Below are 15720 nucleotides of genomic sequence, written 5' to 3'. Positions count from 1 at the left end.
TTAACTACAGTGTTCTTCTTAATATATATTTTTTTTAATTCAGGCCCCTGTTTAAATTTACTCTCCCCCTTCTCAGCCTCCCAACTCATTGGCAGCCACCTCTTTCATAGGTGTCTGTACAGGATCCCCACACACAGCTGGCTGTGTGCAACACCATGCTGAGTGCAGGAGGATCTGTAGTAGGGGCACTAACCCAACCCTGAAGATGAGAACAGGAATCTCAGACTCGCTCCTAAGTCCAGCCAGGAAGCAAAGGAGAGGAAGGCAGGACCTGCTGTGGCAGAAACTCTCATGTCTATGTAACATCCCTCCCCACCCCCTCCCCAGCCTTGTTCTAAACCATTTCCCTTAAAGCTTGTTATCTCTCTGGTTCCATGGTTATCTTGTTGGTTCCATGATAAACAACTAAAGTATCAGAGTTACCAGGCAAATGGCATATAGGAATGCTCAGTTCAAATGTCTTCCATTCATAAAACACTAGGGCTAGAAGGGGACCCAAGACATACCTTGCTGTGGGCACAGCCTGTCATATCTAAGCATGCATATCTGCACTAAATACCTAGGGTTGGATCCAGGATCTGTCTTCCATAGATAGAAGGGCTCAGTTCACGGAAGGTGCCTCTGCCTGGCTTTTGTGGATTCCCCACCACCACAGCGCAGCTCACCCCATTCAGCAAGGTTCCCTAACCCTCTGGATAGCATTTCCAAAGGGCTGGAGGGGCTGCTATGGGAATGTTGGGGTGGGTGAGTGTTATGACAGCTTATGACAGTCCAGTTGTGTGCACCTAAATCTGGATCCTACCCACTATATTGCAACGGAGCCAAAATATGTCTAATTGAAATAATTGCATATTTCCCGTTTACCTCTGCCACTATCTCCCTCTGTTCCTCCTATTCCCCTATGTCTATTTCACACAGTAAGCCCCTTGGAGTAGTGACCTGTCAAACCTGCTCTCTGTAAAGTGCCATGTATATAGATGTTGCTATAGAAATACATACACATACATACATACAAACATACATAATATGTCCAATGGGCTATCCAATATAATAGAATATAGCAGTCTATGCTTGCCCAGCCCCTTCATGGATCATTGCCTTGTTGTGGCGAAGGGGCTTGCATAAGTCAGTGAAGCCATAAGCTATGCCGTGCAGGGCCACCCAAGACGGACATGTCATGGCGGAGAGTTCTGACAAAATGTGGTCCACTGCAGAAGGAAATGGCAACCCACTCCAGTATTCTTGCCAAGAAAACCCCATGGAACGTATCACAAGGCTAAAAGAGATGACGCCGGAAGTTGAGCCCCTCAGGTCGGAAGGTGTCCAATATACTACTGGGGAAGAGCAGAGGGCATTTCCAAGTAGCGCCAGAAAGAGTGAAGCGGCTGGGCCAAAGCCAAAAGGACACTCAGCTGTGGATGTGTCTGGTGGTGAAAAGAAAATCTTATGCTGTAAAGAACAATATTGTTTAGGAACCTGGAATGTCAGATCAATGAATCAAGGTAAGCTGGAGGTGGTCAAACATGAGATGGCAAGACTGAACATCGACATCTTGGGAATCAGCGAACTAAAATGGACAAGCATGGGCGAGTTTAATTCAGGTGACCATCATATCTACTACTGTGGGCAAGAATCCCTCAGAAGAAATGGAGTAGCACTCATAGTCAACAAAAGGGTGGGAAAAGCAGTACTGGGGTACAATCTCAAAAACGATAGAATGATCTCAGTACGAATCCAAGGCAAACCATTCAACATCACAGTAATTCAAGTCTATGCCCCAACCACTGATGCCGAAGAAGCGGAGGTTGATCGGTTCTATGAAGACCTACAACACCTTCTAGAACTAACACCAAAAAAAGATGTCCTCTTCATCATAGGGGATTGGAATGCTAAAGTAGGAAGTCAAGAAATCACCGGGATAACAGGCAAGCATGGCCTTGGTGTACAAAATGAAGCAGGACAAAGGCTAATAGAGTTTTGCCAAGAGAACATGCTGATCATAGCAAACACTCTTTTCCAACAGTACAAGAGGCGACTCTACACATGGACATCACCAGGTGGTCAATATCGAAATCAGATGGATGATGTCCTTTGCAGACAAAGATGGAGAAGCTCTATACAGTCAGTCAAAACAAGACCTGGAGCTGACTGTGGCTCAGATCATGAGCTTCTTGTTGCAAAATTTCACTTAAATTGAAGAACGTAGGGAAAACCACTAAACTGTTCAGGTATGACCTAAATCATATCCCTTATGAATATACAGTGGAGGTGAGGAATAGATTTCAGGGATTAGACCTGATAGACAGAGTGCCTGAGGAACTATGGACAGAGGTCCGTAACATTGTTCAGGAGGCAACAACTCAATCCCTCCCAAAGAAAAGGAAATGCAAGAAAGCAAAGTGGCTGTCTGATGAGGCTTTATAAGTAGCTGAGGAAAGAAGGGAAGCGAAAAGCAAGGGAGAAAGGGGAAGATATATCCAACTGAATGCAGAGTTCCAGAGAACAGCAAGGAGAGACAAGAAGGCCTTCTTAAATGAACAATGCAAAGAAATCGAGGAAAACAACAGAAAGGGAAAGATTAGAGATCCCTTCAAGAAAATCGGAGATCTCAAGGGAACGTTTTGTGCAAAGACAGGCATGATAAAGGACAAAGAAGGCAGGGACCTAACAGAAGCAGATGAGATTAAGAAGAGGTGGCAAGAATACACAGAAGAACTATACAGGAAAGATCTGAATGTCCCTGATAGCCATGATAGTGCAGTCACTGAACTTGAGCCGGACATCCTAGAGAGTGAAGTCAAGTGGGCCTTAGGAAGCATTACTAACAACAAAGCTAGCGCAGATGACAGTATTCCAGCTGAGCTATTTAAAATCCTAAAAGATGATGCTGTGAAAGTGCTGCACTCAATATGTCAACAAATTTGGAACGCTCAACAGTGGCCACAAGACTGGAAAAGGTCAGTTTACATTCCAATTCCAAAGAAGGGCAACGCCAAACAGTGTTCAAACTACCGTACAATTGTGCTCATTTCACATGCCAGCAAGGTTATGCTCAAAATCCTACAAGCTAGGCTTCAGCAGTATGCGAACCGAGAACTACCGGAAGTACAAGCTGGGTTTTGAAGAGGCAGAGGAACTAGAGAACAAATCGCCAACATTTGCTGGATCATGGAGAAAGCAAGGGAATTTCAGAAAAACGTCTATTTCTGCTTCATTGACTACGCTAAAGCCTTTGATTGTGTGGATCACAACAAACTGTGGCAAATTCTGAAAGAGATGGGGGTACCAGACCACCTTACCTGTCTCCTGAGAAACCTGTACGAGGGTCAAGAAGCAACAGTAAGAACCAGACATGGAACAACCGATTGATTCAAAATTGGGAAAGGAGTACGACAAAGCTGTATATTGTCGCCCTGCTTATTTAACTTATATGCAGAGTACATCATGAGAAATGCCGGGTTGGATGAATCACAGGTCGGAATTAAGATTGCCGGGAGAATTATCAACAACCTCAGATATGCAGATGATACCACCCTAATGGCAGAAAGCGAAGAGGATCTCAAGAGCCTCTTGTTGAGGGTGAAAGAGGAGAGTGCAAAAGCTGGTTTGAAACTGAACATTAAAAAAACTAAGATCATGGCATCTGGCCCCATCACTTCCTGGCATATGGAAGGGGAAGAAATGGAAGCAGTGACAGATTTTATTTTCTTGGGCTCCAAGATCACTGCTGATGGTGACTGTAGCCATGAAATTAAAAGACGCTTGTTCCTTGGGAGGAAAGCTATGGCAAACCTAGACAGCGTAGTAAGAAGCAGAGACATCGCCTTGCCGACAAAGGTCTGTCTAATCAAAGCTATGGTTTTCCCTGTAGTAACGTATGGCTGTGGGAGCTGGACTATAAGGAAGGCTGAGCGCCGAAGAATTGAGCTCTGAGCGCTTTCGAACTGTGGTGCTGGAGAAGACTCTTATGAGTCCCCTGGAATGCAAGGAGGTCAAATCAGTCCATCCTAAAGGAAATCAACCCTGAGTTCTCATTGGAAGGACGGATACTGAAGCTGAAGCTCAAATATTTTGGCCACCTAATGTGAAGAGAAAAGTCACTGGAAAAGACCCTGATGCTGGGAAAGACTGAAGGCAAAAGGAGAAGGGGACGGCAGAGGATGAGATGGCTAGATAGCATCACTGATGCAATGAATAAGGACTTGAGCATACTCCGGGAGAGAGTGCAGGACAGGAAGGCCTGGCATGCTATGGTCCATGGGGTCACGAAGAGTCGGATACTACTGAATGACTGAACAACTACAATGCTTGCCCGGATTAGTATGCTATAAGCAGGAAGGGAACAGGTGCATGATTTGATATATCGGTAAAATTATTTTTATAAAACCAAATTTGTGAGTTGTGCCACAGAAAGCAAATAATTTCCAGACTTATCAGCCAGTCTGACTTAACGTAAAATTCCTTTGCGACAAAATAAAATGATGATTTGTTAAGTTGTGAGTTTGCGAGAAGAAGCCTTCCCCTGCCAATTTTTCTTAGACCTATAGCACCAGTGTGCTCTATTGGACAGCTGAAGTTGAGCCCATTTCCAGCCTTTCAGAAGAAGCCATAAAAGTTGTGTGTCTACAGGGTTGTTGAGTTTTAGAATTCCTCCATTCATTAATGAATGATTGACTCTGCCTTTGTTCTTGCAGGATGCTTTATCTGGTTTACTGTAAATTCTCCCCATCCACTCACAATCTACTTTGCATCCATGTGGTTAACTATTTTCTGTAAGGAAGTGATTGCTTTGCATTTTAGTTTCTTACTGAGAAGCTCAGGCATGAAAGGTTGCACATATGCATTTTGTGGGAACATCACCCAAACACCTTGTCTAACGTGTCTTTTGTTCAGGAAAAGGCTGCATGAGCATGCAAAAGGATCCTGATAGTACTATGATAGGCCACTTGCTTTTATTGTAGCTGAAATTGTAATTGAAATTGAAGTTCTGTATGTCCTCTAGGTTAATTAGGAGGAATTGCCCTTCTGCAATATGCCAAGTATGGGAACTATGGATAAATGTAAATGCCTTCCTGACCTTCAAGTTAACACCTTAGTCAAGTGACCCATAAGGCCTAAGAATAACTTACATTGGATAATTTAAAGTCTTGGCAGGAAATTTGGTCAAATCTAGAAGGTTAAAGTACCACCTAGGTACCTTTCATGGTCCCTTTTGTTCTCAGAATCCCTAAGCTTTTGTAGTGCTTAGCCAGCCAGCTGAAATTAAATCAAGGAGCCAGGAACCTCTAGAAGGTTCCTATTCATCATTCCCCAGAACCAAGCTATCGACTCCTCTGTTTAACCTCATTCTGAGGCTTTGTCTATCTTTGTGATCTCCAACTGCCCTTGATTCCAAGTATTTGAGCGCTCTTGATTACCCTTGGAACACTCTGATGATTCTTGGGACCTTCTTCATGGAACTCATAGCACACTAAGGGCACATTCACACAATCACAGGGGGGGGTAGGAAAACTAGGACGCACGTGCCCACCACACAACTGCGGAACCATGCAGCGTGCCGTGGTTTACTTACCCATACCTGCAGTGTCGTTCCTGGGTTGTCCTCCTGCCGATGCAGCTGCATATCCCAGCAGCCACTGTGGTGGGAATTGGATCATGCTGGCCACTTCAGCTGATGCTATGTGACAGCGACCACAGAGTTTGGCCATGCCAGCTACAGCGTTGCCGGAAGTTCTAGATGCTCTAGGAGTCCGTCTCTATTGTCACCTGAATTTATCCACGGAGCTGCCGGATTTATCTACAGGGAGCCTGACAGACGACACAGTAAGCCACCTGTGGGCACCGTACTCACTCTGCAGAGGGTGGGTAATGAAGGTGGATAACTTGCTGATCATGGTCGGGCAAAATATCCCCCCCCCACGACACATTAAACCATGTTGTTTGCTCCCAAATGCTACCCAGCCTAAGAGTCTCCCATGACTCACCTGGCACACCACTCAGTCTTCATTATCCATTTTTATTATTTTTCTCCACTCTAGTCCCCGAGCTTTCCTCTTTTGCTCACATTGCCTTGCTGCTTTGTATGCGCAGGTAGATCTGTTGCCTTGTCTTCCCAGATAGAGCTTCTCACACTGTTTAGCACCCACTGCACATTTTGACTGCATACATTTCAGCAGGGTTGTCCACCAATATTGGGAGCCTGGGTGCATGAGGGGCCTTCCTCTATGTGTGCATAGCCACATTTGTGGGGCTATGGATCTTGGTAGCCTATCCTGTTGGCCCACCCTGTGCCATTGAAACTTGACTTATTCCTGTTGTGCTTAGGCCCCCAAAGACCACCCTGCCATTTTTCTGGTGCCCTCCTCACTCTTTATTTAGTGAACTCCCCACCTCTGTATTCTATTTCTCTATTGTTGTTATTAGGAATAGTCTGCCAGTCTGGTGTTAGGGATAGGGCTGTGCAGGGACCCCCGATCCACCTTGGAGGCTGCTTCAGGGCTTCTGAGGAGAGCCCAATTAGCTTTAGGGTGCTTCAGCCCCCCCCCAGTCCCGCTTCAGCCTCCAGAGCTGAAGCGGGATTCAGATGGCCAAATCCCACTTTGCCCCCTCCCTGCCACGCCAAGTGATCCCCCATCTCCTTACCTGGGCCCTCGGGATGCACACCAGCAGCCGTCTTCCTGTTCCGGGGAGTCACCACTGCTGCCACCATTTTTAAAATGGCAACTCCCTGGAACAGGAAGAAGGCTGCCAGCACGCGTCCCAAGGGCCCAGGTAAGGAGCTGGGGGCTGGGTTGCAATGGTGGCATGGCTGGGCTTCCAAATTACTCCAAAGCACTGCCGACGCATTTCAGAGCAACCTGACCTGCCTCGTGCCACTTCATGCCACACTGGATACAGAATTATGGGCTAGAGCTAAAGCACACATATAAATGATCAAAAAGTATAACCAGAACCAAGAACTGTCAAGCAGTTACACTGTACTGCACTGAAGCAGGTCTTGTATCAAACCTCCTTGACATCTGCTTATCTAGTCTTTTTAAACATTTCAGTGAGGGAGATTCAATAGCTTGAATCTTTTACTATTGTTCAGTTGTTCAGGTAGATTTCCCATAGCATTAAACACGGCAAATAAACCACTGCTCAGTTTTGGAGCGTGACTCTTGCCAGTTCCCTCATTCTTCTTATTGTTTTTGGCTAAATTTACCTAGTTTCTTCACTTGCACAGTGTCGTTCTACTTATACTCCAAACATCTACATGTGTTTGCAAAGTTGTGTGATGCTTCGGACAGTCATGATCAAACCATCTATGTATGGTGACTGGTGCAGCTTTTTATGTCACCTTTTAGGTCTTTTGTAAATGAGCCTCATGGCTTAACCTTGATAGATTTCATTTTATGGTTTTCACCACTTTTTTTTTAAAGCTCAGTTCCTCTCTTCCTCCTTTCTGTCTCAGACTCCATAGGTGGACCCTTTCCTGCTTCCTCTCACCGATGCCACCACAAGCAGAAGCACTGTCTGCCCATCCCACAGTGTGGAGCACTCTCAATCAGCCCACTGCTGTTCCACCCCCACACTAAGGGGTCACAGATCATAATGGACACCACACAGAAGGTAGTCAAGCGGCAGGCAAGCTTCTGCAATGCCATCACCTTCAGCAACAGGCCGATCGTAATCTACGAGCAGGTCAGGCTCAAGGTGAGTCAGTGCCTTTCCCACTTGCTGCTTTGTGAGAACCAAAACTGATGTGGTAGACCAGACCCTCACGATGTCTTGCCAGATGTATTTATACTGAAGGGTACTCCATATTTTGCAGAATTATCCCTTAGGCTGAAATTCACCAAGTGCAGAGCTTGAGTTAAATATCTGAGTTCTGTCATGGGTGACATTCCCTGCCCTCTCAAAACTATGAAAGTAAAGCAGCACTGGAGAGTAGACCGTCAGGGACAGAGGATAAGTGTAGCACATCACTACATGTTTTTGCTGCTTTGAACCCTTCCCCTTGTTCCATAGAACTCAGTGAAGCTCATTTACTCCAAAATGTGTTCCAAAGTGTGTCCTGTGATATTAGTGGTACCTGATAACTTTTGGGACAGCCGCAAGGTTGCCATGGAGTCCTGAGCTGCTCCTGACAGTGTAGTCTCATGAATGCTGAAATCACCCAGCCAAGGGGACTCCAGTGCTACTTCTGTTCTGAGACCACCTCAGCTACCTCAGGCAGGGGGACTGTTGAACAGTGGGATGGGTGATACACTGATAGAAAACCCATTCTGTCCTGGCCACCTGTCCTCAAGAACAAGCACTCAAAATTGGGAGATTGCTGAACAGGGCACCTGGCCAGAGAGGAGATTTAGCTCAGTGGCAGACCACCTGCTCTACATGAAGAAGGTCCCTGGTTCAATCTCTGGCATCCCCAGGTAGGGCTGGAAAGAATCCTGCGTGAAAGCCCGGAGAGGTGCTACCAAGTCAGTTTCAACAATATTGGGCTAGATGGAACAACGGCCTGACACAGTATAAGGCAGCTTCCTATGTAGGAGACCACTGCAACACTATCTTCCCACACTGCAACCTTAAATAGCTGAGGACCAAACTAGATTTATGGCTAGAACACTTAGGAAAAAAATTCCCATTGATGCAAATGGCCCTCCCCCCAGCATTCTAGCTGTGCAGTGAAGGGCAATTTGTTTCCAATCTTGCTGGGGACGGAAAACATAAGCCTCCCCATGCACTGTGTTTCCGGTAAGGATCACCCCACCCCATGTGCCTCTAATTTATTAAGAAAAAACTAATTATGTAGCTGCATGGTACATATCAAGCAAATGTCTACTTTAGCCAAGGGGAGATAAATTACCTTGGGGAGATACATTTTTCCCTTCCTGATCAGACAAACCCAATATTGCTTGTGAAGAACTTGAGGATTTTCTCTTAGCAACAGATAGGTTGGTGTTCTAAGAACTGTTCTCTGAAACACAAATCTGCAAATAGTTAAAAATCTGGCTTGCTGTCTCTCCAGTCCATCCAGAGACTGTTTCTGAGGCATATGGTGATGGCCAAATGCAACCACCTTAGTTTTAGAGTGGTTAGCATTCAACTGCTTTCCGACAGACCTGGGCTGGATCTACACTTACTGCCTTTTTTCTCTTCCAATGAGGTTTCACCGCCTGCCTTTCACACTGCACACTTTCACTTTCACACCCACCTCGAATTGGAACCGGAATTTCCCACTTCCGTGCTCCCACTTTCAATACCCTAATATCCTGGTATTTCCCCTTAATGTGCTCTGATTTTCTGCCTTTGCTACCGTAGCCAGTCGTAGTCCCCTCCCCCGCCTGTCCATATGCGGCGGTGTTTGTATTTCCCTCCTGTCCAATCACAGCTCTCGACGGCCCCATGTCTTCCGGCTACTGATCACATAGCTTCACAACTTCGAATCTTCAAAGATCATGCCTGAATTAGAAAAAAAAACATCACGGAGAAGCCCTGATTCTGCGAGGATAACGCTTTAATTTTAAAAAAAACATCTGGAGTGGGGGATAGGAGGGGGTAAAACTTAATCTCATTTGAAGGGATAGAACAACCCCCTGCTCAATGCAGGAAGCCTGATTCCCAGGTGGTCGCCCGTCCAACTACTGACCGGGGCCGACCCCGCTTAGCATCCGAGATCAGACAAGTGCGCGCAGGAAAACAGCACAGCGCTCGAGTGTGAACCGAGCTTGCACATTTGATGAAGCACTACAATGGGGAAAATGGGTGAGTGTGAATAATCACGTTTTAATGCGAGAGCGTTTAACCCGACGGGACACCGAATTCATTGCGATAGCGGGCGCAATGTAGATTGGCCCATGGTATACAGCCTGAGAAGAGTTTGGTCCATTTGCCTGAAGACAGACTTCCTGCTTTTTGATAAGAACATAAAGTAATGAGCAAAGGGCTGTATGTGCCAGATCTTCTCTGATCTCAGAAACTAAGCAGGGTCAGCCCTGGTTAGCACTTAGATGGGAGACTGCCTGGGAACCAGGCTTCCTGCACTGAGCAGGGGGTTGGACTTGTTCGTCTTGTAGGCCCCTTCCAACCATATGGTTCTATGATAGTAGCTCTATGATAGATTTTGAGAAGAGTTGCTACTTTCCTAATGGCATTAGCCGAGGTCCATGCCAGAATTTTTAAGGCAGACATAAAAGGTTGCTGCAGAGAAGTTTTATTGTTATTGCTATTTTATGTATGTTTTATCTTTTGCTTGATTAACAGACACTTTTTATAAAAACTGGAAATCAGTATTATGGAATGTTATGTTTAGGTTAAGTTTGTTAGCTCTGGATTATTAGTCATTTTCTAATCTATGTTTAATTTATCCACTTTTACTTTTGTAATATATTGGGTTTTTCTCTCTCTGCTATAGTGCGATAACCTAGGGTTATAAACAGTAAAACGGAACTGAATTTGAGAACATGCCTGAGAGGCTTCTGCAGAATCCTCTGGCACTTGCTCTCTTTTGGGCACTGTCTCCTGCCTCACCTGGGCCCAGCACTGTGTTACTTTTAATCCTTAATAGCTGCAGTGTCTTGTGTTCTGTATTATTTGATCATTTTACTGGCCAACTCGTATGGGTAGTGTGAAGTACAGATAAGAGAATGTACAAAACCTATAATGACAAAGCACCATTTATGTCCTGCCCAGGCATTCCTGAGGATTAGCAACAAAATTGCTATGATAAATAATCCCATGGTTTTTTAAAAAACAAAACGATGAATGTGACTACTGCTATTGCTTCCTTATTTATATGCTTAGAATAGTTGGCTCACTTCACTGCATTTTGCTGCAGCCAAACTATCTGCCTAGAGGATGTGATATAGCCAGTCTGACAAGTGCAGCGGAGGCAAGTGTGGTCTTTACTAGGGTAAGAGTCCTGCGAAACATAGCCACTTGGCACTGTTTTCAAGAAATGAACCGATTTAATAGAAGTCTTTAGAACTTTTGTAAGGATAAAAGCGGCAAACAAAGGTTGGATTCATACTAGCTGCTTGCGGTCTTTCATTTACTCACTTTTTATAGGGAGGTCAGACAACATTGTTATCCACCTGTAGCATATCTTTTTTCCCAGTATTTTGTTCATCTTTTCTCAGCCTACAGAAAATCCTTTTTTTTTTTTTTAAGTGTAGGTGCAGAACCTCTTTCAGCCCAAGGGCCAAATAATCTTTTTGAGAAGCTTTTGGGGGCCGCATTCCAGTGGTGGGTGGGGCCGAAGCCAAAATGGGTGAGACCAAAAATGCCAGAATATTTCAGCTGAAAGCTCTTACTGCCAGCGACTGAGCCATTTCAGCCTTTTAGAATGGGGGGAAAAAAACTGCGCAAAGGCCAGGAAACCATTGAATGATTGGGGGTTGGGGGAAAGGGAGTGGGGCCAGAGGAAGGAGGCATGGCCATCTGGGGCACCCCATGAAGGCCAGATGTGGTCTGCAGGCTTAACGTTTTGCACCTCTGTTTTAAAGAATGGGACAGCAGCACAGTCACCTCAGATGTAGACTCTTCTTGGAGCATCTCTACACCACCCTAAAATCCTGCATTTAAAACAGGGCTTTCTGCTTCCATTTTAAATGCAGCATCACAACAGGGTCCCTTTACATGCTCTTCCTTTCCCCCTCACCTTTCCCCCTCCTTCCCAGCGTCTTCCATATGTTTCATTACACAGCCGCTAGATGGCGCTGTTGTCTAGCGCCTCTTCTTGCGGCTGCTTTTCCTTTTTCATGGAGGGAACTCAAGTGGAACACAAGTGAGGCAATTTGATACCTCATTTTCTCTGATCTATTTAAAAATGGAATAGAGGTCATTTATTGCAGGATACACCCTGGAGATTCACGGTGTCATCTAAAGGACCTGCAAACTTCCATGAGTGAGCGATCTCAATAGCAGGATAAAAGTTCCGTGTAAAGGAGCCCTTTGTGCTTCTCTTCTGTGTTTTCTGAGGTGTTTCTGAGGTTCCTCTTCCTTCTTCCTGTTTCCTTGCTGCCATGGCTCCTGGCATTTCCTGTTGCCCAGTGGGCAGGGGGAAAGGAATCAAACTGGCCACAGGAAGCAATTGATTTTGGTGAAGGCACTGCAGGAGCCAGGAGGAAACCTCCAGGGCTCAAGCTGGCTGCCAGCAACATTAGCAGCGGCAAGCGCTTTCACCCCTCAGCTGCTATAAGTTTCTGCTTCTGCTGCTGAGGGAAGATGCAACTGGGGCACATATGTCTAGCAACCCTGGCTCAATGTGTACACTGACATTTTAGGTGCTTTCCTGCCCCTGTTTTGGAAAGGAGTTGATGGGGTGCTACTGGCCAAGGACTATTTGGGTGGTTTGGAGTGTGCCTTATGTCTAGAGTTGGTGGGGCAGTGAGATGCTCCTCATTCATTCCAGGAACATTCCCTCCCCAGTTCCTTGACAGCTGCCTGTCATTGCAGCATCCACAGTTGGAATATCTGCATGGGGGGAAGCCTGCCTGCCAATCCAGGGATGGAGAAGTAGTTTTTTTTTCATTGCTGTGCAGCTACAGGATTATTTTTTTTAAAGGCAGCAGCCCTAGTACACTTACCTAGGAGAAGGTCCCATCGCACTGAATGGGACTTACGCCTGAACAAACATTCCTAGACTCTCAGTCTAATGCTGCTGTTTTGCCTCTGCTATGGGGATGGCCATTATAGGATGTTAACAAGGATATAGTGTTACATTAAATGCTGTATGGAACCATAATTACAATTGCACCTTCAGCTGGTTGTGAAGGAGCAATGTTTCAGCAGTGGTAAATGGCCCTAGTGTGGATCCTACCAAAATGTAATTAACCAAAGGAATGACCCCAGTCTGACTTGAACACCAAGTTACTTGTAGCTGCCACTGTATATCTTTATTGTATTCACTGTTAAATTTGATTTTTTGTCACTAAATACTGCTACTATTGCAGCTATATATAGAGAAGCTGTAGATCACAAACATCGATGCAGTCTTGTTCCTGTCTTCAAAACTTTGCTGCTGGAATTCCAAATTACAATGATTTTATTTCAGTATTAAATTCTCATGAACACATCATTATGTGTCTATTTCCCAGGACAGCAGACTTCTTAAAATATCTCTTGCTTAGTCTGCAGCCAGCTTTTTGGCATTGTTCTCAGAAGAATGGGTTTTAATTCCTTCATTTGTGTAAAGAGTACCTGGTTCACTTAAGGATAATCTGTTAATATTTCTAATGCTCTATCCAGTTGAACTGAATCAGAGATTAGGGGTGTTCACTCAAGCCCCTCCATATGTACATTCAGTGCATGAAGGGGAAAGCAGAAAGACATCTCCTGTTCCCATCTCCAATGACACATATATCCTGTTGGCTCCAGTCCATGCCACCTGTTCCGAAAGTTGCATGCCCTGCTGACCTCACCCTCGAACACTCTCTAATATCTGCGCTTTCAGCATGACATTTGAAAGGGAGTCCTACATGCCTTCAGCTGGTCCTGGTGTATCCATATTAGCAAGAAAACAGTGCAGCACACAGAAGATTCCAACCATGGTACCATGAAATTGAAGGTTATGCTGGAGTGAGAGAGGCTAATGGTTCAGCCATATATCCATGTTTGTTGCTGCAACCATGGGAATTTCCGCTTGCTGTAACCATATGAGGGTCTCTATACAGGGACAGCCGGAACAGATCACATAAAGGAAAATGCACTGTATGAACTGGCTCCAGATAACATTAAATCTCCAAGTAATTGCCACCAGATATCACTGTGTTGATTGGGGAACCCCGCACAGTGTATTGCTATTTGGTACCACTTCCTCATTCCTGACACCACTCTCAAAGCAATAAAAAAGTTCCATCAACAACTCCTCCTCCCATTACACATTCTTATCTAATACTTTCACATCTCTTGCACTGGGACAGTTGCCTCAGATCTCCAACTCTCTCCTCCTCATATACTCAAATCGTCACCCCATCATCACAAGCATTGATGCATCACTTACCTTTATTTTCTGTCATCTACACACACCTAATGAAAAATGCGAGGTGAATGTACTGATTGTGTTGCTGTTTCCCCTCCTTTAGATCACGAAGAAGCAGTGCTGTTGGAGCGGGGCTCTTCGACTTGGATTTACTTCTAAGGATCCCTCTAGGATTAACCCAGAAACCCTGCCCAAGTATGCATGTCCAGACCTCGTTTCTCAGAGCGGATTCTGGGCCAAGGCCCTCCCAGAAGAGTTTGCAAATGAAGGAAATATCATAGCATTCTGGGTTGACAAAAAGGGACGTGTATTTTATCGGGTTAATGACTCTGCTGCCATGTTATTCTTCAGTGGGGTAAGGACCACCGAACCACTGTGGGCTTTGATTGATGTATACGGACTCACACGTGGAGTGCAACTACTAGGTAGGTGCATATTTGAAAACTGTGGGTTTGGTGTGGGAAGCTAAGTCCTCGAACAGCTGAGAGCAAATTCTTTTCTTCTCTGTGTTACCTGAATTATTCATTGTCAGTCCACTGGCTGAGCCAAGGAATCTGAGTTTACCATTTCTGGTGATGTCACTTCCTGAAATGATATAACCAGAAAGGACAAGGGTTGCACACATTGTACGTACAGATGATCAACAAAAAATACTTGTGGCACCTTAAGGGCTAACAGATGTATTGTAGCATAAGCTTTTTATGGACTAGAGTCTACTTCATCAGATGTATGACATATTATCATCAGTTGGGGGGGGTGTGCGCGTGTGCGTGTGCGTGCGCAGACGGCAACTTTGCTTAACTCAAGCATTATATAGTGTTTTCACAGACCACTTTTGTATTTCATTGCCATTTGACCTTATGCCACGTAGGAAGGTCAGACTGTTTGTCCATCTACCCTAGTGCAGTCTGCTCTGTCTTGCAGTGGCTCTCTGGTGTTTCAGGCTGAGGACTTCCACATCACCTGTTACTCAGTCATTTTAACCAGAGATGCCTGGGACCTTCTGTACTCAAAGCATGTGCTCTACCACTGAGTGATAACACATCTGTTAGTCTTTAAGGTGCCCCAAGTTTCTTCGCTGATTTTGCTGCAACACAGCTAGCCTTCTGGAGACAGCACAACATGATCTCTAGACTGAAGGTTGTATAGTCTATCTTACTGTGTAGTCCTGAACTGACATGGATGGTAGAAAATGGCTCTGTCCATATGTTGGTCATCTCAGCCTTAAAATGTCACCTTCCATCTTTGACCTTAAATATGACTGAGTAAAGCTGGAGTGTTAAACAAACTTCTGTAGGGTTTCAGCTATATTCTGCTTGTATTGCAGAATAGACCATATCTGTTATTGGAAAGGGCTGCTTGATGCCATCTTTGTAAACCTACATTCTGGCCTCTTGTTCCTGAGGACATCCAAGGCCAAGCAAACACTGTGGGGTTGGAAGTAATAAATCACTATGAAAATAAATATAATTAATAACAAGATTTTTTGTTATGACACCCTATTGGTGCACATTCTGAAGCATGAAATCTACTCTGTAAGAGTTCTCCTTTATCTTGTTCATCTCTCTAGGAAATACATTTCATAGTCTATGTGTAGCCCATGCTTTACCTGAAAAGAGGGATAGTTGGCTGTTATTTATATTTAAGTGAAATGGTTGTTCTTAAAAATATTAGATTATAAAACTTGAATGTGTGCCCTAGTGTCAGGACTGGGGCGTGGGGGAGACTGAGCAGTTATGCAGCAATGTCTTAAACCT

The 15720-nt window shown here is 44.9% G+C and overlaps 1 protein-coding gene across 1 annotated transcript in view; it reads left to right on the top strand.

Moving 5' to 3' along the window:
* The window catches only part of NEURL1 (neuralized E3 ubiquitin protein ligase 1), a 215028-nt gene that overhangs the window by 139051 nt on the left and 60257 nt on the right, over nt 1-15720 (top strand). The window contains exons 2-3 of the mRNA XM_084841991.1: nt 7454-7695; nt 14067-14388. Coding sequence (XP_084698117.1) covers nt 7454-7695; nt 14067-14388 — 564 coding nt within the window. The remainder of the gene's footprint in view (nt 1-7453; nt 7696-14066; nt 14389-15720) is intronic.

This window comes from Heloderma suspectum, chromosome 3 (assembly GCF_057233095.1).
Source record: "Heloderma suspectum isolate Gila_16-S chromosome 3, 16-S_ref, whole genome shotgun sequence".
NCBI lineage: Eukaryota > Metazoa > Chordata > Lepidosauria > Squamata > Helodermatidae > Heloderma > Heloderma suspectum.
The sequence above is the reverse complement of the archived record's forward strand: the minus strand, read 5'-3'. Positions and strand labels throughout refer to the sequence as shown.